Source organism: Dreissena polymorpha, chromosome 3 (assembly GCF_020536995.1).
Source record: "Dreissena polymorpha isolate Duluth1 chromosome 3, UMN_Dpol_1.0, whole genome shotgun sequence".
Taxonomy (NCBI): Eukaryota; Metazoa; Mollusca; class Bivalvia; order Myida; family Dreissenidae; genus Dreissena; species Dreissena polymorpha.
Genome location: NC_068357.1, coordinates 14,552,518 through 14,576,627, shown reverse-complemented (window position 1 = coordinate 14,576,627; position 24,110 = coordinate 14,552,518). Strand labels below are relative to the sequence as shown.

At 35.1% G+C, this 24,110-nt stretch overlaps 3 protein-coding genes across 3 annotated transcripts in view; 1 reads left to right on the top strand and 2 right to left on the bottom strand.

Moving 5' to 3' along the window:
* Positions 1 to 24,110, top strand: part of LOC127873085 (uncharacterized) — a 309,934-nt gene that overhangs the window by 206,274 nt on the left and 79,550 nt on the right. The gene's annotated exons all lie outside the window — the stretch shown is intronic.
* LOC127873077 (galactose mutarotase-like) overlaps positions 1 to 24,110 on the bottom strand; it is a 320,608-nt gene that overhangs the window by 254,722 nt on the left and 41,776 nt on the right. The gene's annotated exons all lie outside the window — the stretch shown is intronic.
* LOC127873068 (uncharacterized) lies at positions 2,721 to 22,759 on the bottom strand. The gene is made up of 3 exons (XM_052416649.1): positions 22,620 to 22,759; positions 14,424 to 14,514; positions 2,721 to 4,515 (listed from the first exon to the last, which is right to left on the bottom strand). The coding sequence occupies exons 2-3, from the start codon at positions 14,502 to 14,504 to the stop codon at positions 3,169 to 3,171; spliced, it is 1,428 nt and encodes a 475-aa protein (XP_052272609.1). The 5' UTR covers positions 14,505 to 14,514; positions 22,620 to 22,759; the 3' UTR covers positions 2,721 to 3,168.

The following is a 24,110-nucleotide window of genomic DNA, read 5'->3' as shown; positions in this document are numbered from 1 at the left end:
GTTGGCTGTTGATCTTCCAGGTTTGTCCAATCATCTGTTAAGTCTACTTTGCTGCTTATGGTGTTTGCAGCATGTATCACGGATTTCACCTAGGCCCTGTAGTGTGTGCCTTGGAATGCTGTTATAATTGCATCTGCCTAACACTCTGCGTCTGTTAACCCATTTATGCCTAGTGGACTCTCCCATCCTTCTAAATTGGATCAATTTATTTCCAAAATTAGGGATGTCTAGTATATTTATTTCTATGTTTAGAATATTTCTTAAAGAAATTCCTTTAAGCAAACAGCGAAGAGCGTAGACTGTTCCATCTATCGAGAAGAACAGTCTACGCTGTTTGCCAAGGCCTTTTTTCTAGACGCTAGGCATAAATGGATTAACTAAACGCACGCTCCAGCTCCCCCTTTCTGAATTGCTTGCGTGGTACACATCGTGATGTCGAGGATTCCGTCATGAACGATCTCTTGCGTTTTATGATGAATATGCAATGGTTACTCAAAAAGTGTAGGGTGAACAGTCCATGTCAAGAAAAAGCTCACACCTTTGCTAAATGGAAACTACTTGGCTGGTATCTGCGCATATGTCCATAATGTAAGATAAATATAATTAAGATACCGTTTTAAATATAAAAAGTAGCACTCGCATATAACAATATCTGTTGTCATGAATACAGCAGAAAAAGATAATATTTACGCATATAATGATAAATATCTACCGTTCGTACAATGTTCACCTTTCTTGTTACGTTGTCATAAAACTGCAGGTAATTAGGTTTCCTTGATGCATGTTTGCAATACAAACGTCCATCACAAAGGCTACAAAATGCATTCCTTAATATGCATTTTTCCACCAATAATTTCAACATTTAGATAATCATTATAAACCCAGTTGTTATAAATTGCTCTTATTGTGATCTTTAAAAAAAATCCGTTTCACTTCATAATTTGTGTTTTTCATATTTACATTTCACACATTTGAGCACAACCGTTCATTTAAACTGCAGTCTGCTATATGAGCGTGTTTAAAGATTTAATGACGTATTTGTTTTTTCTCTTTGTGTGTGTGTGTAAAAATCACGACAAGTAAATGTTTCTCGCTTCATTTTTTCTATTGATTAAATTTATGTGAAATTAGTATAATTCACGATTTCCTCTACGACTATTTCGTGTGTGTAATGTCCAATGCACATCGAACCTAGTTAACGTTACCAGACTGTCTCATGTACTGTAAAACGCTAAATATTTGCGGATTGTATTATTTACATATTTTGAAATATTTTTTCGAAGAATATTTTTTTTTTAAAAGTGACATACTAAATATCATATATGGTTCTTGATTTTTAATATCATATGATGTCAGACTCGTTTCATATTGCGTTATATGAAAAGTCGTCAACCATATATAATATTTTATGCACACATAAAAGATTTTATGTCATTGTACGATTTCTTAATTGTTGAACATTATATTGGTTCAAGCCTTATATTTAATTACTTGTGTATAACCTCAGTGTGGGGTCACATGGGCTCTTTTTACCGACGGCGGGGTCCCCGTTCCGGTCCCCTTTGTGGCGTGTTTTTACCACCCATTATGCCTTTCTGGAAAGAATCTGTTCTATTTTTATCTTTTTTATGGCATTTTATAATAAATGCCCGTTTTCAATCAACAATATTGTGTTTGTTCTTTCCTTCAAGTCATACGAGTCCGTCCGGTCTATGACCTTTTCATTACCACCGAGGACAATACATAAATAATATTTTATGCACACATAAAAGATTTTATGTCATTGTACGATTTCTTAATTGTTGAACATTATATTGGTTCAAGCCTTATATTTAATTACTTGTGTATAACCTCAGTGTGGGGTCACATGGGCTCTTTTGACCAATCAAATTCAGTGTGGCCCTTTGGATCCTTCTAGACTAACGTGGCATCGAATATGGTCGAAATTAACAACCCACCTCCACCCCTTCTCCGCCATGAGGTTTTGACTCCCTTACAAGGTTTTGACTCCCTTACTATGTATGTTTTTACCTGTGTGTAAAACACATTTGTTTCTTATTTTACTGTTATACGCATCAAATATTTTTCTTTTATACTTATTTTTGGCCTGTTTTCCCGCCGTCATCACATTCAAATTCATGTTTTTGTATGTGTTTATATGTGTGTGGCGTGTTTTTACCACCCATTATGCCTTTCTGGAAAGAATCTGTTCTATTTTTATCTTTTTTATGGCATTTTATAATAAATGCCCGTTTTCAATCAACAATATTGTGTTTGTTCTTTCCTTCAAGTCATACGAGTCCGTCCGGTCTATGACCTTTTCATTACCACCGAGGACAATACATAAATTCTCTATATATTCACTGGTTAGTGTCATATGGTTCATTTCCAGTTAAACACTAAAAGTGATACGCAAGCAATGCAACACGCTTTTCCGCGTGCTTGTTTTTACGGAATAGGTTCAACCTGTTTGTCAGTCAGTTTTTTTAAGTTGAGTATATATTCAAATGGGAAAGAATATAAAGAATAAATCAAAAGCCGTACACACATTTTAATGATAATTACACAGTAAGTTTATAAAGTTGTGTATATATGTGATGGAAAAGCATATACATAATAAATCAAAAAGCCTAAGACACATTTAAATGATAATTACACAGTCAGTTTATTAAATTGTGTATATATTCTAATGGGAAAGCATATACATGATAAATCAAAAAGCCTTAGACTCATTTTAATGATAATTACAGTCAGTTTATTAAGTTATGTATATATTATAATGGGAAAGCATATACATGATAAGACACATTTTAATGATAATTACACAGTAAGTTTATTAAGTCGTGTATATATTATTCTGGCAAAGCATATTAATCAAATATAATTACATCGTCAGTTCATTAATGTGCGTTTGGACTCATCTTCCTTTTAGCAAGTCACAATGAACCGCATGCGCTTTCAAGTCGACAAGTGCAGTCTAACAAAACGGCACACGTTAATATATTAATACAATATTAGTATTGCTAACATTTCTGGTCAAACAACGGCATTGTAGCTCCTACAGGATGGTATATCCAAGTCAAACCACAACCACTTTCTCATCTCTACATCAAATGTCTCTGGTAATCTCCTCAAGCTCCATTTCTTTACCTGCACTTAAGTGAATTTTTACCCTAAAATTGCACGCAACATATCCCATAGATTCAGTTTATCAAGAGGACAACCTTCTACGAACATTGGGAATATCACCTCCGTCAGTATCTCTGATAAGCGAAACAATATCTGCTGCAGTCGAGCATTAGAATAATCCACTACTCCGTTCTCATCCTTACATTTCTCACATCTTATCATATACATCACCCACAGCATCTCTACCTCCATTCTTATCGTCATGAACCACAACATTGGCTCTGGGGACGCGACAACGGCCTGTCGTATCTTCGGCAATCTCAGTAACACCTTCGGTCCTTCCACCATCATGTCCGTGATATCTGCTACCCATTTACTTTGCTGTTTGTCATCCAAACCACTGCCTTCCATTAAATTTCTCTCCGGAATCATGAAATATGATAGGTTTTTATTGGCAATAGCAGATCTAAGTTCCCTCAGTCCGTCATGCAGCCAGTGAAACAAACTCCGTGCATTAAACCGGTTCTGTGGGTTACTCTCAGCTTGCCACAATACAATATTTTTCATCACATAAGATGTTATTTCTTTCTTACAAGGCATAAGGACATGTTTGAGGATCATTTTAAGCAAAACATACACTTTCACTTGTGTGTCACTAAGATTGTTCACTAGTTCTGTCTCACCGGTGTTAAAGCACATCCTCCATTCTGAGTTCTTGTTCTCACTTCCCTTACATCCTACCGGGGTTACATAAGCTCCCAATGATACGACTTTCTTAACTACGACTGGTGACGGCCAATGACGGGGTCGGGTAGCCCATCTGTTTAGGATGCTGGGGCAGTGGCAGCGTATTGAAAATACCATATCCATAGGAATTCCATCAACTGTACTCGGTATTGAAGGTCCCGCGCGTTCATGTCGCACTAATCTAGGTGATAATAACTCAAGAGCGCTTGTGCCTAGGTCGAATAGTCCCGCCAAAAAATCTACAAATAAACTGCTACTTAAAAGAACGTCTCCATATCCATTATCAGACAGAGAATTTTCAATTATTACCAAACGTTCATGCGCTGGTCTCTCTTGTAACAGTCTGCAGTGTCCTGGGTATACACGTGTATCCATCCTAAATACATCTATGTGTCCTGGTATGGTGTGAAGATTGATACCAGTTTCAACACTGAGGACATTTCTCAGCGGGTATAAAATATCATAGTCACTTTCGAACCGGCAGGTCAGCCCCTCTGCCTTGCTTCCAGCGGTGATTGGTAAATCCTGCAGCCTATCCAACTCCCTATATTTCTCAACCCGCCAACGTCTTATCTCCTCGCCGTAACCCAAGCGGGTCATTATAGTACAGATCTCCACGGACACACTTTCGACATAATTCTGGAAACAAAATAGCAAAATCATTAATGCATACATATTTTTGTATGTGTTTGTAATTTTATATATAAAAAAGTACATACATTTACATTAGGTCTTATTAGTATTATAGATAAACAATCGCCCATTTATTTGCTTATTCCGACTACCGGTATAAGAAATGAATATTACTATACTCTCAAATTATTATGAAGGAACATGACGTTTTTTTTGTCATCGCGCGCGAGTAAAATGTTTTTTGAAAGGTGAGTGGAATGTACACAAAACGTAGTTCATGGTTAATAAACTAGTAACATCGAATTAACCCATATGGTGATTAAACCCCGATTTGTTTAGTTGCATGCACTGTGAATGTAATTCCGTGTGATTATGGAAAGTGCTTTCTTTAGTATAAACCTAGTTAAATAGGGATATAAATGGAGCACCATAGGGAAAAAACTAAATGAAGTTATTTGATATTTAATGGATAATACATCTGTTTCATGAGTGGTCAGGTGGTCAGGACGTGAAAATCTATAGCGGACAATAGAAAATATATTTTCGAATGATTTAAAGTGTTTATTTTCGTGCAATTTAGCATAAAATGGAAAGCTGTTGTGAGGAATATAGTGATGTCAGTAGTGGTGACGAGGATTTTGACGTTTGTGAGGATATATTGCTTAAAAATCGTTTTGTGATTTCGGACAATGGAGAAAATGGCGGCAAATGGCAAGCCGTGACAAAGAAAAGAAAAAAGGCAAGTAGTAGTAGCAGCGAAATTTTTGCTAAATTGTCTACTGATGAGAAACTAAACAGTATATTTGCTCAGTTAAACAAAAACTTTGAAAAGATAAGTGATTTAGAAAACGCGTGCAGGAGGGACATTCAAAATGTGAACAAGTACTGTAGCGAACTTGAAAAAAAAAATATCAAAATGGGACAAATGTGTGAGAGACAGGAGCATATGTCAAAGGTACTGTGCTACAGATCAATAGACATTGAGGCACGGAGCATGAGACACAATCTGATATTTTATGGAGTAACGGAAAAGTTTACGCACAAAATCGGAGATAAACACTCAGTACTTCTTTTTTTGGAAAACGAGTTAGACATTAACACAGAAGATATAGTTATTGAGAGAGCACATCGATTAGGACGAACGTCCCCGCAATTACACAGAGATGGAAGTGACCAGAAGCGTCCTTTAATTGCAAGGTTTAGGGACTATAATGACACTGAGGTGATCATGCGAAAAGTGTACCTTCTGAAGAACAGCGGCTTCGGGATTGATAGACAATACCCAAAAGAAATCTCTACAGCAAGATCGGCACTGTACAAGTCAAAAGAAGCAGTGGATGCCAGATCAAGCAGAAGAAATGTCCAGATACGTTACCCAGCCAGATTATTTATTGACGGCAGGTGCGTAAAAGATATGTTTCCTGACTGGTTCAACGTGCAAGGGACAAATAGACTAGTCGGATTTAATACGAAGTTAACAAAAGAAGAAGACGTAGGCACGAAGTCAAAATCAAGGGCGTATTCCAATGAGACAATAGTAGACACTCACGAAAGCAGCGTCTTTATTGAGGACAACAACGCATCATCACAGACAAGACCCGCCCACACAAATGTAAACAATCCGGAAACTAGGTCAGGCACGTGCGATGAACTAACAGAATGTAAAGAAACTGTTGACTTACCCGAAAGTGCACAACAATCAACATCTCGTCAAAAAAACACAAGTAAAAAAAAACAAAACAACAAGAAATGACAACAACGAAACTTCTAATTATCAAACATCTACAAAATCATCTGAAAACCCCAATACGAGGAACAGCGAGCAAAACGTGATAAGCGAGCATACCATTGGCAGTCAATGTGATAAAAATAGCGTGGGGAGGAAGAAACTTTCTGTGGGATCCCAGTCTTGTAAACAGCGTACAGCGGATGGAGATTCGAAACAAGACAATGTGAACGGCCGCAAAGCTGGAGTGACCAATCAGACATCAATAAACAAAATAAGTAGGACAGCGATGAGGTCAACAACGAGATCAACCTGTGTTTACTAAATGTGCAAGGACTTATTGGTAAACAATATAACAAACTTGAAAGTTTAGAAATAAAATTATTATTTAGTTGATATGACATTTTATTACTGACTGAAACATGGTCAAATGATACTTTTAATTATAATGTTGAGAATTTCACATCCTTTACTTTACACAGACAAATTAAATTAACAAGAGGGCCAAGATGGTCCTAGTTCGCTCACCTGAGAGGAGTCGGTTCATTCAATCTTTACCAAATGTCAAACTTAACCTAGATATTGTCCAGACAAACATCCTGGTCAAGTTTCATCATTATTTCATCTGCGAGTCATGAACAATATACCTAAGAAGTTTCATGATCCTAGGCGTAAGCATTCTTGAGTTATCATCCAGAAACCATTTTTCTAAGTTGAGTCACCGTGACCTTGACAGCCAATGTGTGAATACGTTATTTGGCACTGTGACATTGACCTTTGACCTAGTGACCTGATAATCAATTGGGGTCATCTGCGAGTCATGATCAATATACATATGAAGTTTCATGAATATAGGCATAAGCGTTCTTAAGTTATCATCCAGAAACCATTTTACTATTTCAGGTTACCTTGACCTTTGACCAAGTGACCTGAAGATCAATAGGGGTTATCTGCGAGCCATGATCATTGTACCTATGAAGTTTCATGATCCTAGGCATACGCGTTCTTGAGTAATCATCTAGTAACCATTTTACTATTTCAGGTCACACCGACCTTAATCTTTGACCTATTGACCTGAAAATCAATAGGGGTCATCTTCGAGTCATGATCAATGTACCTATGAAGTTTCATGATCCTAGGCATAAGCGTTCTTGAGTAATCATCTGGAAACCATTTTACTATTTCGGGTCACCGTGACCTTGACCTTTGACCTAGTGACCTGCAAATCAATAGGGGTCATCTACGAGTCATGATCAATGTACCTATGAAGTTTCATGATCCTAGGCCTAAGCGTTCTTGAGTTATCATCCGGAAACCATTTTACTATTTTGGATCATTGTGACATTGACCTTTGATCTAGTGACCTGAAAATCAATAGGGGTCATCTACGAGTTATGATTAATGAACCTATGAAGTTTCATGATACAAGGCCTAAGCGTTCTTGAGTTATCATCCTGAAACCATTTTCACTTTCGGGTCATCGTGACCTCAACCTTTGACCTAGTGACCTGAAAATCAAAAGGGGTTATCTGTGAGTCATGATCAATGTAGCTATGAAGTTTCATGATCCTAGGAATAAGCGTTCTTGAGTTATCATCCGGAAACCATTTTACTGCTTTGGGTCACCATGACCTTGACCTTTGACCTAGTGACATGAAAATCAATAGGGGTCATCTGCGAGTCATGATCAATGTATCTATGAAGTTTCATGATCCTAGGCATAAGTGTTCTTGAGTTATCATCCGGAAACCATTTTACTATTTCGGGTCATCGTGACCTTGACCTTTGACCTAATGACCTAAAAATCAATAGGAGTCATCTGCGAGTCATGATCAATGTACCTATGAAGTTTCATGATCCTTGGCATAAGCGTTATTGAGTTATCATCCAGAAACCATCTGGTGGACGGACGGACCGACATGAGCAAAGCAATATACCCCCTCTTCTTCGAAAAGGGGGGGGGCATAATGAGAAAACTGCCCCCCTCCCAGAAGTCATGTTATTCAACTGACCGGAACCATTTTTGAACTCAACTCTGGTATCAAGGAAACAAATGTTCTCAGCAAATTTTATGAACATTCGGCAAAAAATGTGACTTCCACTGTGTTCACATGTTTTCACTATATACATATAGAGAAAAAATTACCCGCCCACTGGCAGCCATGTTTTTTCACCAATCCCGACCATTTTCAAACTCGTCCGAGATATCAATAAAACCAATGGTTTGACAAACTTTCATGATGATTGGGCAAAAATTGTGACTTCTAGAGTGTTTACAAGGTTTCTCTATAGCAAAATAGGGAAAACGCCGGACAAACGACGGACAAAGACCGGTCACAAAAGCTCACCTGAGCAATCAGGTGAGCTAAAAATATATCAAATAATTCAACCAGCTTTTATTACTGACCACTGATATTAACATCTGGCATACAGCACAGTGAGAGGGTCAGTAAGCTGAGTGGTAAATTGTTACACACTGCAATGATCAATATCTGGGGTCTAACAAATATTAGAGCGGAACTAAAAATAGATTGGGAAATATGACTCAGCGGGTTTAACAATGGAGATACTGCAGAATTGAGTACATGTTGTCTTCATTTCAGCTTTCTCTTAGTTGATAGGCTTACCATAAGTAATAATGACTAAAACAGTTGTTATTTATGAAAATTCTGTGTTATGAAAAATTAAATAAAACAGTTAATGGTACATAATACTGACATAATAAAACCAAACTTTACTACACAGGACACAAACGTTCAGACCAAATTTCATGAAGGTTGGGCAACTGAATTAAATAAAACTAGGGTGTTAACAAGATTTTACTATAGGCGTATAAGGAAAAATGCCCGCCCCATTGGAAGCCATGTTTTTCAAGCAAACATAATTATTTTCGAACTCATCCAAGATATCATTGAAACCAATCTTCTGACCAAATTCATGAAGATTGGACAATAAATGTGGCCTCTAGAGTGTTAACAAGGTTTTACTAAAGCCATATATAGCCATATAAGGAAAAATTCCCCGCCCCTGGTGGCCATGTTTTTAAAGCAACAAAAACCATTTTCGAACTCATCCAAGATATCATTGGGACAAATCTTCAGACCAAGTTTCATGACGATCTGAAAATAAATGTGACCTCTAGAGTGTTAACAAGGTCATACATTTCAATATAATCTAAAATAAAACTTAAGAAGAATTAAGTCGAAATATGCGAAATAAGCGAGATATTTAATTCTGAAATCGAAAATGTATGTACAGTCGATTTCGCCAGAATGTATATCATGCATGTAGGATGTGAATCTTAATTTAGTTTAATGGTTGTTTTTAAATTCCTGCAGCGATGTCTATTCATTCGACACACGAACACTTACTCCGATCCTAATAAAAAGAGGAATTCTTCGGTTATTGTAAGAAAATATGTAGGAAATATCTTCGTCACTATCAGCTCAGGGCGCTAATTTGTCTTTGCTGCATTTTATGAAATTCGTCTTCAATATCTTGCCTATTTTGTGTTATTGTAACATGTATTTTTCAATATATTACAATAAAACACATATAAAAATCGTATAGTCTCGCTTAAATTGTTTGACAAAGGAATGCCATATTGTACAGAATCATCAAACAATCAAAAACATATTCAAAAGTTTGCTATCTTCCAGAATGTAATAAAACTATCATTTATAATTAATTCAACTTAATCTTTTTGTGCTTCAAACAAATATTTTAAAAAGGGAGACAACTCTGTCAATTCAACATAATTTTTTTATTTGCAGTTACTTCCCTTGACATGATAAACATTAATTATAGTGTTCAAAAGCTGTTATTACTATATAAATATAAGGAAAATGACCCCCCCCCCCCCCCAGCGGCCATGCTTTTTTTACCGATCCGAACCATTTTCGAACTCAACTGTCATATCCAAAAAACACATGTTCAGACCAAATTTCATGAACATTGGACCAAAAATGTGACTTCTAGAGTGTTCCCATGTTTTCACTATATACATATAGAGAAAACTGCCCCGCCCCCTGGCTGCCATGTTTTTTCACCGATCTTGACAATTTTTGAACTCGTCCAATAAATCAATTAAATCCAACGTTTTGACCAACTTTCATGATGATTGGGCAAAAATTGTGACTTTTAGAGTGTTTACAAGGTTTCTCTATAGCCAAATAAGGAAAACTGCCCCGCCCACTGGCAGCCGTGTTTTTCAACACACAGGAACCACTTTTGAACTCAATCAAGATATCATAAAGACAAACATTTTGACAAAGTTACATGAAGATTGAACATAAAATGTGACTACTACAGTGTTTACAAGGTTTTTCTTTTTTTTTACCTAGTGACCTAGTTTTTGACCCGGCACAACCCAGTTTCGAACTCGGTCTAGATTTTATTGGGGCAAAGCTTTTGACCAAGTTTCATGAAGATGGGACAAGAAATGTGGCCTTTAGAGTGTTTACGAGCAAATGTTTATGGACGGACGGACATACGACGGACAAAGACCGGTCAGAAAAGCTCACCTGAGCAATCAGGTGAGCTAAAAAGTTCTAAAAGAAGTATTGTATGTTCATAATTAACCGAAAAAGTATGTAAAATTTATTAAAAATACAAGTGATTGTATAATGTGGATTAAACTAGATGGAAAACTGTTCAATTTAAACAATAATTTATTGTTGTGGTTAGTTTACAATGCACCACAAGGCAGTGGAAGATAGTGCATTTCAGAAAATAATGCTTTTGAATTGATAACAGTTGACATTCTTCATTTTAAAAATATGTATGAGTATGAAAATTGTGAATTCCTTATATGTGGAGATTTTAATGCTAGAGTATGGGAGAGACCAGATTTTGTTTTACATGACACTGTTCATGTCTGTGTAGAAAATGTGTTACCTGATGATTATGTACAAGATGTAAACTTACAAAGATGTAACCTTGATAAAACTGTAAATGAGTATGGGAAGTTATTATTGGATTTGTGTAAAATGTCAGGTTTAAGAATAGTGAATGGTAGATTAGGTTTAAATAGAAATATAGGAAAACACACATTTATAAGTTCACAAGGTTGTAGCACTATTGATCTTGTTCTCTGTAAATTAATATGTTTCCATTGATTCATGAGTTTGAAGTTATAGATCCTACCATTTTATCAGATCACTGTGTAGTTAAATTTAGTATTGAATGTAAAACTGAGATAGAGAAATATCCCAATAGTAATAGCCATATGGAAAATGATACCAAAAAGCTACCATACACTTAAAAATGGGATAATGAAAAGAAAATGGATTATATTAATTTGTTTAATTGTGAAGATGTAATAAATACCTTTGAAACTATTAGTGGCTGTATAGATTAAACCCAAAACAGTGATTCCTTGGATAGTTATTTATCCCAAGTTTGTGATGTAATTGAAAATATTAGTTCACCATTATTTAAAAAAAAGCTTGTTGACAATACAAAGTTTGTTGATAAAAACAATATTTTTAATGCTGCCTATGTTGATAATGAATGTAAGTATTTAAAAAAATGTTATTATATGAATCTTAATATGTACAGACATTATCCCTCAGAGGAAAATAGACAAAGCATAGTAGAATCTAGGAGCCTTTATAAAGCACAGTAAGGAAAAAGATATATGATTATGATAAAAATCAAACTACAAAATTAGTAAATGCAAGACTTAAAAATGCAAAACTTTACAGGAAAATGTTAAAGAATAATACATGCAAAGATAATAAGCAAGATATAAGCAGTAGGGAGTTTTGAACTATTTTAAATCAATTAATGACCCTAACTCAAGATTTTATCAAGCTGATGAAGATGTTTTGTTTTATCAGGACCGGAACTTAAATGGAGAATTAAATATAATATTTAGTGAGTTAAACGTTGCATTTACTTATCAAGAAATTATAAGTGCTTGTAGGCAAATTCATAATGGTAAATCAGGTGGCCCTGATTATCTGCTTAATGAGTTTTTTAAATTTGGAATTAGTTGTGAAAGTTTCTTAAAAGTTGTTTGTAGTTTGTTTAATAAATTCTTTGAATATGGACATTTTCCTGAAGTGTGGTGTGAGGGGTTTATTGTTCCATTACATAAAAAAGGTGATAAACAGGATGTAAATAATTACAGAGGGATAACATTATTAAGTACTTTTGGGAAATTATTTACAAAAGTCATTAACAACAGACTTTACAATTGGGCTGAACACTATCATGTCTACATAGAGGCACAGGCAGGATTCAGGCAAAATATGGGAACTGTTGATAACATTTTTGTGTTACACGGCGTAATTGATAATTTATTAAATGAACAAAAAAGATTGTACGCCGTATTTGTTGATTACACCAAAGCGTTTGATTATTTGGTGAGGGTTATCATATGGTATAAACTGTTGAAGCTAGGCGTTACAGGAAAAATGATTGATATCATAAAATCTATGTGTACAAATGTAAAATCAAGAATAAAATTAGGTAATACAATAAGTAATGAAGATTTTTCCTGCTTTTTAGGAGTTAGACAAGGAGAATCATTATCACCTTTCCTATTTTCTATTTATTTGAACAACCTAGAAGAACATAATATGTTAAATGGTTTTAAAGGAGTAGATATTGGTATGCTAAAATTATTTGTGTTGTTATATGCAGATGACATTGTAATTATGGCAGAAACTGAGAAAGAATTAATTAAAGGTTTGTCTTTGTTAGAGGAATATTGTGATAGGTGGACATTATGTAATAACACAAATAAAACAAAGGTTATGGTTTTCAAAAAAGGGGAACAACTTAGGAGGGATATTAATTTTTTTTACAAAGACCAAGCATTAGAAATGGTTAAATCATTTACATACTTAGGAATTGTATTCACTACAGGAGGATCTTTTGCAAATACCTTTGAAACGCTTGAAGGTCAAGCTTCAAAGGCTGTATTTAAGCTTAACACATTTTTAATAAATTATCCAACAATTTCAATACTTACCAAATTAGAGTTGTTTGATCAGCTTGTTTTACCAATATAAAATTATGGGTCAGAAATATGGGGCTTAACAGAATCAATTGCACTTGAAAGAGTTCACCTACATTTTTGCAAAAAACTACTTGGCGTGAAAATTCAAACACAAAATAATTTTGTATATGGGGAACTTGGAAGAACATCCTTGATAACTAAAAGAGCCATAAATGTAATACGGTATTGGTTGAAAATTATACAGTTAGAAAATCATAAGTATGAAAAGTGTATTTATAGCCACATGTGTGAGAATTTAATAAATAAACCAAATAAACATTCTTGTGCAAAATATGTATGTAATCTGTTGCTGACCTTAGGCTTTCAATATGCATGGCTGAACCAAGATGTAGGTGAAAAAGTGTTTTTTATCCTTGGTAAAGTCTAGATTGAATGATATATTTTTCAAAAATTGGATGTCAGAACTTAATGATTCCTCAAGATCAATAAGTTACAGGCAGTTTTGCAAATTTGAATTGCATCCTTACTTAGAAAATGTTAGCATAACTAAGTTTAGATCTGATATTTGTAGATTAAGGGTTTCATCCCAAAGATTAGACGTAGAATCAGGCAGATGGCACAAACCTGAAGCCATACCATTTCAAGATAGAAAATGTCAACATTGCAATGTTCTTGAGGATGAATGTCATTTTTTATTAGAATGTTCTTTATATGATGATATTAGGAAATTGTATATAAATAAATATTACTGGAAAAGACCAAACATGATCAAATTCATTGAAATAATGCAATCGGATAATATAAGTACCAACAGAAACTTAGCTATGTATGTACATAAAGCATTTAGTCAAAGAAACCTGTTAATATTATGATTAATTGTATATAATGCATTACTCAAACTTGACTTCTTGCTCTCTAGTAGATTCGTCTTTGTTGTTTTTGATGTTATCGTTTACAGAATTGATTGTTAAATATATTCTAAATGTTGTAATCTAAAAATAATGTGTCCTAGACCTTTTTATGTTTTTATGTATTGATACTTTATTTAACAACTTATGGAATTCAATACTGATCACATGTCATGCCTTTATATATGTTACTATGTTTTGATCATGAATACTCATGGACTGTTTGTCTATTTTATATATTGAATAAAGCTACATTTAGAGAGACGACTGTACCGGCTTCTGTGTTTGGAAACGTGTTTGGTCTCATACTTGCCTTAGAGTGACGACTGTAAAGACTGTCTTCGGGAGCGCTTTCAGTTTTTGACACCGCAAGGTTGACGCCTCCTTCTGCCATTTTCAGTCGGCTGTGTGCAAATATTTGTATTTAAACATTTATATACAATCATAAAGCAGATAGCTAACATATGTCGTATGAGATAACCGCGAACCGCAACCCAACAGATTAAATATTGGGCCTGTGTAATTATGGTAATATGTACGGAATCCGGATAGTGCAATCTATAATCTAGCCCGTATTTCATCAAGGGCGACACATGGCACACGAAGCGATACACGATATTTTGAGCGACACACGATAATTTGTGCGATACACGAAACGACGCGCGAGAATATACCACGAAATATCGTCCAAGAAGGTTGTGTAGGTAGCCCAAAAGGCGATATATCGTGGTAAATATCGCGTGTCGCTTCGTGTATCGCGCAAAATATCGTGTGTCGCTTTGAGAATCGCGCAAAATATCGTGTATTGCTTCGTGTGCCGTGTGTCGCCCTTGATGAAAGACGGGCGAGATTATAGATGGCATTATCCGGATTCCGAAAAACTTATGGGAAAACACAGGCACTTTTAAGTAGAATTAGAAAGAAACAATACTATCACAGTGTTACCCAAATTCGACGATGAAACGGTTACATGAAGCAATATTTAGCAAACAATGAAAGATATAATGAAATGTTTAATAGAGCAAAGTACCCTAATTTCAACAGTTTAAGGTTAAAATGTGTATACCAATTTATTTGATCGGTATCCTCCTTACTTCGACATACCACTAACTTAACTTATTGCATCCTGTGCTTTTTAACTGTATACTGTCAGGTAAGGATGCTTTATACGTATCGTACTTACTTACAATGTTAACGACGTATGAGATCGTTATTTCGACATGGTGCTCCTTATTTCGACACCCCTAGTTTGTTTTTAAAAAAAGTAAACGAAACTTATATTCTTTCAATGGAACAGAAAATTACCATAAATTAGACAAGAAATATCTTTAAAAAAGATATACGGCGTAAATAGTTTAATGAATGAGATCAAGGATAGCGAATGTCTTTTTATGTGCAGTTCTTAGCTGCATCACACGCAGTACGGGATGTTACGGGGAGTTTTCGCGGCTTATTTTACATTATAACATATTGCTGGTCATAAACCTATAGATACAAAACAGAAAACCAAAAGAAGAATGGAAGTGAAATTTAAACATATGAGTCCACCGGCCACACGAGAACAAACCTGTTTTAGTGGTCTGTCGGGCATTGCTATTTGATTCGATTATTAACAGTATCGAGAATCATCGTGCTCATGCTTAAAGTGATATTATGGGCATTTTGCACTGTTGAATTGAGCTGAAAAGAATTAACAGGTCAAAATAGTTAGTTAAAATGTGGTTACTGATCAATTATCTGCAACTCACCTTGCTACCAGTTGTTTATAAAAATATATTTTATATTCGATATTCTTACGTGACCCACCCAGTCCTGTAAGCCGAAATGATCCGTAAAACAATATTGTGTCTTTGTGTCGTATGAACAAATCTGCACTAAAACTAAATTTAGGTTCAACTCGTAAACGCATGATCAGTTGTCAAACGAAAGTACGGTTAATATTCAAATGCATTATTTTTCTCTTTCTGGTATATTGTTTTAGTATGTTGATGCTGCATTAATTACTATAAGTGTATATGAAGTAGAAACATCAAAAATAATCAACGGTTGCGATAGACACCTATAAACTGTTACATGCTCATAATATCACTTTAGTACATTAGGCAATATGGTGGAATAATTATTGTTAAATTTATTAAAAATAATATTTATCATTGTATTGTTGAAAACACATTAAGAATCTATTATTGACATACCATAATTATATTGCTGAATATCTTCTTTTAACATATTTCTGGTCTAAAGAAAATTCCAGGTAACCTAGTTCACGGATAGCGTCTTTATTATATAACGATTATTTTACTGACCGCGAACTCCGGTGATGACCTGTATATAAACTCTGAATGTCCGCGACTTGACCCGAAACCTCGCGGGTTGAAATGCAATTCTTTAAAGTGAGGCCTCGCTTCCACTGCTCTTTATACTTTTACATGTTAACATGTTGACAGGAATATGGAAGTAAGTACTAAATATGAGAACATAGCCTTTTAAGTATAAACGCTTTTGCGCTGGTAATACTCTGAAAATAAAAGGTGTACGCACAAACTGTATTGATGTCGAGAATTGAGTGTAAAACTGTTCTATCTATTAAGCCTTTTCATTAGAGATAAAATTGTTTCATACAGTAAAACATTGGTACAAAGACGCGGATATGTTTCCAATGTTCTGGTGGTTTACTCAAATCAGCCAATGGAATAAATGAAGTGTATTCATTCGTACCTAGCCGCGGGAAATTTTATTTGAATTTTATTGGACACTTACAAAGGTCAAGTCAGGGTGAAAAGCTGGCTTATGCAGCTTACGCCGAAAAAATCGTAATTAATATTATTCTTTTGGCTTGTGCTTAGTGGCGTACGGCCGTATATTATACCCGCCGATAACAAAACCCCATGATGTCCACTGTACTTCCTAAAAATGGTCATACGCCAAAAATAGCAACCCGTGACGTAATCTGTCGATTAAAATGTTTCAATCAACACTGCTTCCTGAAGACTCAATGCGTTTTGCACACGTTTCGATAACTCTTAACTCCGCCTCCTTTGCAATCCGATTGGCGTAAACACGTTCGCTGTTCACGGTGCGGACCGCGCTTAATTGACATGACGCCGCCTGTCAATCAAATCCTTATCTAAGAATTGATCTACCAATCAGTGATCGATTAATCGGGCGCGCGAGTGAGCAACGAACTGTCCGCCATTTCCTAGACAAGCTATGTCTAGGTTCACTTTTATTTCAACGAGTTTCTTTTGTTTTCCTCTTTAAAAAACGTAGATTAAAATGGTAAAACGATGTCAATGGGGATTATGTAACTCGGAAAATCGATATCCTGACAGATTAGTTGGTTGCATTGAATTTATATCGTTTCCAAAGCCAAAAAGAGATCTTGAGAAGTGTCAGAGATGGATGAATGCAAGCGGTCGTCCCCACGAACAACTGAACGTCAACACTGTCAAAGACAATTACAATATCTTATAATCGAATATACTAGCAGATTTAAATAGTTTATGTTATCGATCTGATCATGACATAATAGTTCATGTTTTTAATAGTTTTGTCAGTTACTAGGTGATTAATAGAAGCAACGTTCATCTGCATTACTTTAAAAGAAGTAAAACCCAGCATGAAGCGTAATTCATGCTTTTTTATTACTCTGATAGTATTGCACTTTATTGTCATTATACATGTTATTTGAATGTGACACGTGATATCTTTTCCTAATAACGGTATCTACACATGTGCAGACATATGGTGTCACCAATGAAAGCTTTTAATCCACACTTGGAGATCGAATGCCTAGTTCTCATTTTTTCCAACGAGTTTCGTTTATTTTGTTTAAAAAAAACGGAAATGAAATATCGCATAACGGTGTAAATAGGGATTATGTAACTCTGCCATTCGGTATCCAGAAAGTTTTCCAACGCGGAAATGCGGTCTTGACAAGAGCGAATGGAAGCTGCTAATGTGTAGAATTACCGAGATCCCCCTTATAAAACATTAATTTATTTCAAAAACTGTAAATGTCATAGAAGCAATAACTAAGCATTATTAAGTATGAATTATATCACGTGTGCATGTAAAATAATAGAGAATATTGGTACCCACTTTGCGTTACTTAACGAAATCCCCGTTATTAATCGAGTTTTTGTGTGTGTCAGAACCAATTGAAAAACATTTTATGTTACTATTTTAATAAAAACGTATCAGTAATGCCATTGTATAAGAGTTATTATTACTGATATAACCAATAAATGCGGTTAAATAGGGGAAGTCGGTACCTGCGCGTGCGTCTGATACTGGTAGCTTTATTAAGTAGCCTGACTGAATTTTCCTTCATACAACGCCAATTTATATCAGACAATGACCAAACTGATAGTGTTGAGCACTTTCAATTATAGTGATTGATAAATGTCAAATAAGCAATGTTTTAATATTATTAATATCTCTTTTATACGTAATAACATGTGGGATTTAAGTACTCACTCGGCGTCAGAAAGCGCGTGAAACTTCACCCAAATCCCAGTTATAAAGCGATATTTCGTGTCAAATACACGAGGGAAAATGTTTCTTTAATATTTTCGCAAATAACATGGGTAAATACCGGTGTATAAGTGTTAATTTATTGCTAATAACACCATTACACTTAGTAACAGGTTCGATTTCGGTAAGCTCGCAAGCGTTTGAGAGCGTGTTTAATGTACCGAAAAAAACGTTATAAATAGCTGATGTTCTCTATAAACATGTATTTTTGCATTTGCATAATAACTAAATGACACAACCCCCTTTTACAAGTGTTATATGGTGTGAAAAAGTCCACAAAAATCATTCGGCCGGAATATCGCGTAAATCTATATGCAATCTATAGGCAAAGAAGCCATTTTGGTGTTATCTTGTCTAGATTTGCAACCCGCTGAGCCACGTGGTATACGGATATACGGACCATGGACCATACGGCCCAGAACATACGGCCCAGATTAGCGGACTATACGGCCCAGATTATCGGACTATACGGCCCAGATTTGCGGACCATACGGCCCACATGTTTCTTTACGTCATGTACATTATTCTAAAACACGAATACACTACAATACTGTGCTACCATTGTACTATGAATGTGTTAAAAATAAATACATGCTAGTATGTGTTTCGCTTTTGAAAATAAATAACAAGGGAAATGAAATAGTTATTATTTCTCTCAGATTTTAAATTCATTTTAATGTTGTCATCAACTATTTATGTAAGCAGTACACATCACGCAAACATTCACTTTAATCGACAGAATTTATTTTAATAAAGTTGTAAATTAATACTTATTAAATTTAAAACATGCCGCGTGGTGAAAAAAAGTAATAAAAATTTATAACATAATTATTAAATTTAATACATGCCGCGTGGTGAAAACGGTAATAAAAATTTATAACATAATTATTAAATTTAATACATGCCGCGTGGTGAACACGGTAATAAAAATTTATAACATAATTATATAATTTAATACATGCCGCGTGATGAAATATTATTATAATTGCAATAGGGGTATGACACCCGAATAAGTGACTCGTACGTTTGTATATTGGATACGCCCTATTTATGACACCTACTGATTGATCTTATCTATTACAGTAATTGATAATAGACCCTAATGGATTAACACGTCTGTAAGTACCAATTAAAGGTAAAGTGTGATAATCGTTATAATTGTATACAACAACGGCTTATGTTTGCACATCTGGTGCGCTATTTATAACATAAATATTGATTGATGTTGATAATTACACTAATGCTAATAGAGTGAGCATGTCTTTAATTACTCATTAAAGGTAAAGTGTGACAATCGTTATTATTGAAGACAATATAAATATCAAGTATTCGATGAAAAATGCCTGCGCCTCCGTGTTTATTTTGTTTAAGGAGAATTTACTCCAACTCAAGAGCGATCACTTGTGACAAGTGCCAACGTTGGCATCATATCCGATGTGGAAACACCGGAATATCGGAAGAGTTATAGTACGGTTCGTAATCAGGATGAACTGCGTTTCGTATGTGAATGCGAATGAAGTACCTATGCAGTGCAAACTCTTCAAGGAAAAGAAAATGCAGCACAAGGGCGTTTGTGCGCGGCTTGGGACCGGTACGGGAAAAAGGAAATTAGTACGAGTGAGCTTCTCTGAAAGAGTGCTGTAGACTGTATGGACCTGTGTAAATGTGTACGTGTGTTTGTTTGTTTGCTAGTGTGAACGATTGAGTGAAAATGTATATATCTGATTGTTTGATTGTATATAAAATATATTTGTTTGATTGTATGTATGTAATACAACTTTGTTCTTGTACATTTGTTTGCTCACATTTCACAAAATTGCTATAAATGTTGTGTTTTGTTGTACATATATATGTATTTGTTTAGAAGTGTTCTATATATATATATATGTGTGCCTGAAATTGTTTTTTTATTTGTTGTACATATATTAGTTTTTGTTGTGTACTAGTATTTTGATGTCCATATTATATTAACAAACAATAAAGGAATTTACAAGGGTATTCATAGTTGTGTCCTTACACGATGAAATAATATAAAATATGCTTGAATGAAAATGAAATACTATAATTTTAATATGTTCTTAAATTTATTCATACAATATTTAAAGGAACACTAAAGAAATATTAATTAAGATATGGTCCGTATGCTTTGCAAATGTGGGCCGTATGGTCCGCAAATCTGGGCCGTATAGTCCGCAAATCTGGGCAAATCCTTACACGATGAAATAATATAAAACATGCTTGAATGAACATGAAATACTACAATTTTAATATTTTCTTAAATTTATTCGTACAATATTGAAGGATTACGAAAGAAATATTAATTAAGACATGGTCGGTATGCTTTGTAAATCTGGGCCGTATGGTCCGCAAATCTGGGCCGTATGGTCCGAGAACCTGGGCCGTATAGTCTGGGCCGTATGGTCAATGGGCCGTATAGTCCCTAATCCAGCCACGTGATTAACTGGGCGGAGCGATCATCTTCCAGGCGTCATGTCAATTGGAGTAAGTGCTTGTTTTTTGTCACGATGATTTGATAACAATAACGTGTGAATGTCGGCAAAGAAGTTGAGACCCCGTCTTCGACCCTGTTTGGCCAAAAGTTGTTAATTGTTGTAACAGTTAGTAGGCCAGCTCCATTGTTTAATAAAGAACATTGTAACCCGTTTTTAACTTGTCAAAATATTTTGTTGGCAAACACAGATATGAATTTGACAAAAATATTGAACTTGTACTACCAAGCATTCGTGTTCAGTATGTCGCAACGTACGCTTGCCAGTTTTGGCATTCCACTTTCGACGAAACGGAAATTAGTAATTGATGAAAATGAATCTAAAAAATCAGAAAACAAACAAACAATTAAAGCAAATGAAACACCAAAGTCGCGTGTTTTTTCAGACGACTTGGTTAAACCAGTTTGACTGGTTGGAGTTTGATGAAAAGAACAAACGCATATTTTGCTAAATCTGGTGTGCAACAGGGTTGCAAAATTCATATATTAAGGATGGAGCTGGTATTAGTTGCAATAATCCAACTTCAAGCTATTTACCCTCCAGGTCGCTGTACGTATATACTCCTGAAGGATTAGAGCATTCAAGAAAAACTAGAGCTGGTATGTTCATGTTATATTAAATCACCCAGTAATGATGTTGATCTATATAAAACGTGCGAGTTGACTTCAGTGCGAGTTGACTTAAATACGAGCTGACCGGCACCCATATTTTTTTTATATATTGAAAAGATTACATAAGGCAATGCGTAATAGTTATTTAGTTACATTATTCGCTATGTCGAATTTATGGTCCAAACGATTTTTTGTTATCCTAACTTCGACACCCCTGCATTTGCCGTCAAAAAGCTCACAGCTTAGTAGAACTGTTTAACAATGTGATCTTCCATGTTTGTTTTTCCGTTCTCAATACAAATTATAACGTATTCCCGCAAGAAAACGAAAAGAGACTTACCGTTCGTTGCTGCGTGTCTAAGAGCTTTGTATAAGGGCCGCATTCGCGTAAAAACACAAAACAATCTGTGTTATTCAACCTTGGTTTACGGAAAAAACAAACGCAATTTTTTATGGGTGAAATATTTTGATGATGGCAGAAATATATGACGTCATCAAAAATGAACTCAAATTGACTAGAACGCACCGCACTTGGCTGAATTAAATAAAAAATGTAAAAGCATGTCGAAATAACGGACATGTCGAAATTAGGAGACTTTGCTCTAGCACAAAATAATAATTTTAAACTCGGCTGTATTACTTTGCAATGATTCCAAGACAATAATCATCCATTTAATCAATACAAATAGAACATCGTCGAATTTAGGTGTCGTCGAATTTGGGTTGCGGTGGGATACTTAGTGTTCATGCACATTTCGATTGATGGTTCAATAATATTAAATAAATACGTCAAAGTTCATTTAGAAGACATTTAAACGATTGAGAAGTAATACTATTTTCGAAAGAACTAACCTTCCGCACAATCCCTGAATTCAATTCGAGCAAAAGAAAAAATGACTTATTCGTTTACGTCCATTTTATATACAGCGTCGTGTCACACTACAGAATATATATTTTCCCAAATGACACAATCTTCCTGGTCCGTGCATATAGGTTACAGTATACTAAATAAATGTTTCATGTATGAGGTTACAGTATACTAAATAAAAGTTTCGTGTAGGGTTATACTCTCGAAAAAAAATCATAGTTGACTCAAAGGCATGTTTTACACTTTAGACTGTTTTTCGGGTTTTAATATCGTTTGGAGATAGTGGTAGGGCATGAATAGGTGTTCACTACTGAATCCCTGAAATATGATAAACTAATAGACTTAGCAAAGCATCATTCTATACATAGATGGTGACGTCACTAGTAAGACTGGTGTGTACACAATGGTAAAGCATTGCACTGAAAAATGTTACATTACACTATGAAACGTCCGGAAACAAAGATGCAGAAACAGTCGATTTTGATTTGCGTCGAGTTCTTTCTGGGTTTGAACATGCTATATCTTTTTTATTGCATAAATCGATTCCCCTTAGAATGGCCTTTAAGAAAAGGTATGGTTATGGGGGTTTCTTTGTGAAAAATTCTGCATTTATTTACGCTTAAAGTTGTCGCTTTTACATTGAATTATATAGGAAAGCTATTTAGTATATTATGACCTAAACTCAACCTCCGCGCAAAGATTTGACTGGAACCAGCATAGCTAGATCAAGCTGAATCAAGCTGGATCTAATACGGTAATGCTCATCTAATAACGCTTGATTGGTCATCGTCTGCTCAGTTGCTTCGTAAAAATTTCCCCGAATACTCTTTAGTATACTTCAAAGTACCCGAGGTGCGGTAATATACTTAAAATTACCCTGAAATATGGACAGGTGCCTTTAACTGTATTTAAAGTGCTCGGGGTCATTATAGTATACTAAATAATACATGGGGTACTTAAAAGTAGTACCGGAGCAGACAAACGACAAATTGAGACAATAAAATATACATAAAAGTACCCTTAAGTATGGGCGGATACCTTAAGCGCATTTCCGTACCCGGGGTACATTGTAGAATAGAGAAGAGTATCCAGGGTACTTTTAAGTAGTACATGTACTTACAACAAACAATTTAGAAACACTAACAGCTTTAAGGGAGCCTGATCATATTGTGATAAAAAGCACGTTTGAGCATCCAAAATATAGCATTCTTCGCAATCAGTATTTACTGTAATGTATATTTAAATCACTAGCCTGGGGACAGTTTTTGCACTGGGTTTACATAAATTTTGTCAGATGTAAAAAACAGGTGTGTATGGGTGTTGGTTTTAAGTTCAAAGGGAGTAGTAAAGTATGCATGGGTAAGATAGCTAAGTTGGTAGATCCTTTTGGTAGTGTTCCAACGGTCGTGGATTCGAGCGCGGTACTGAGTGAACTTTTCCTGCATGGTTTACTTCAGGTATATTTATCCATGTAC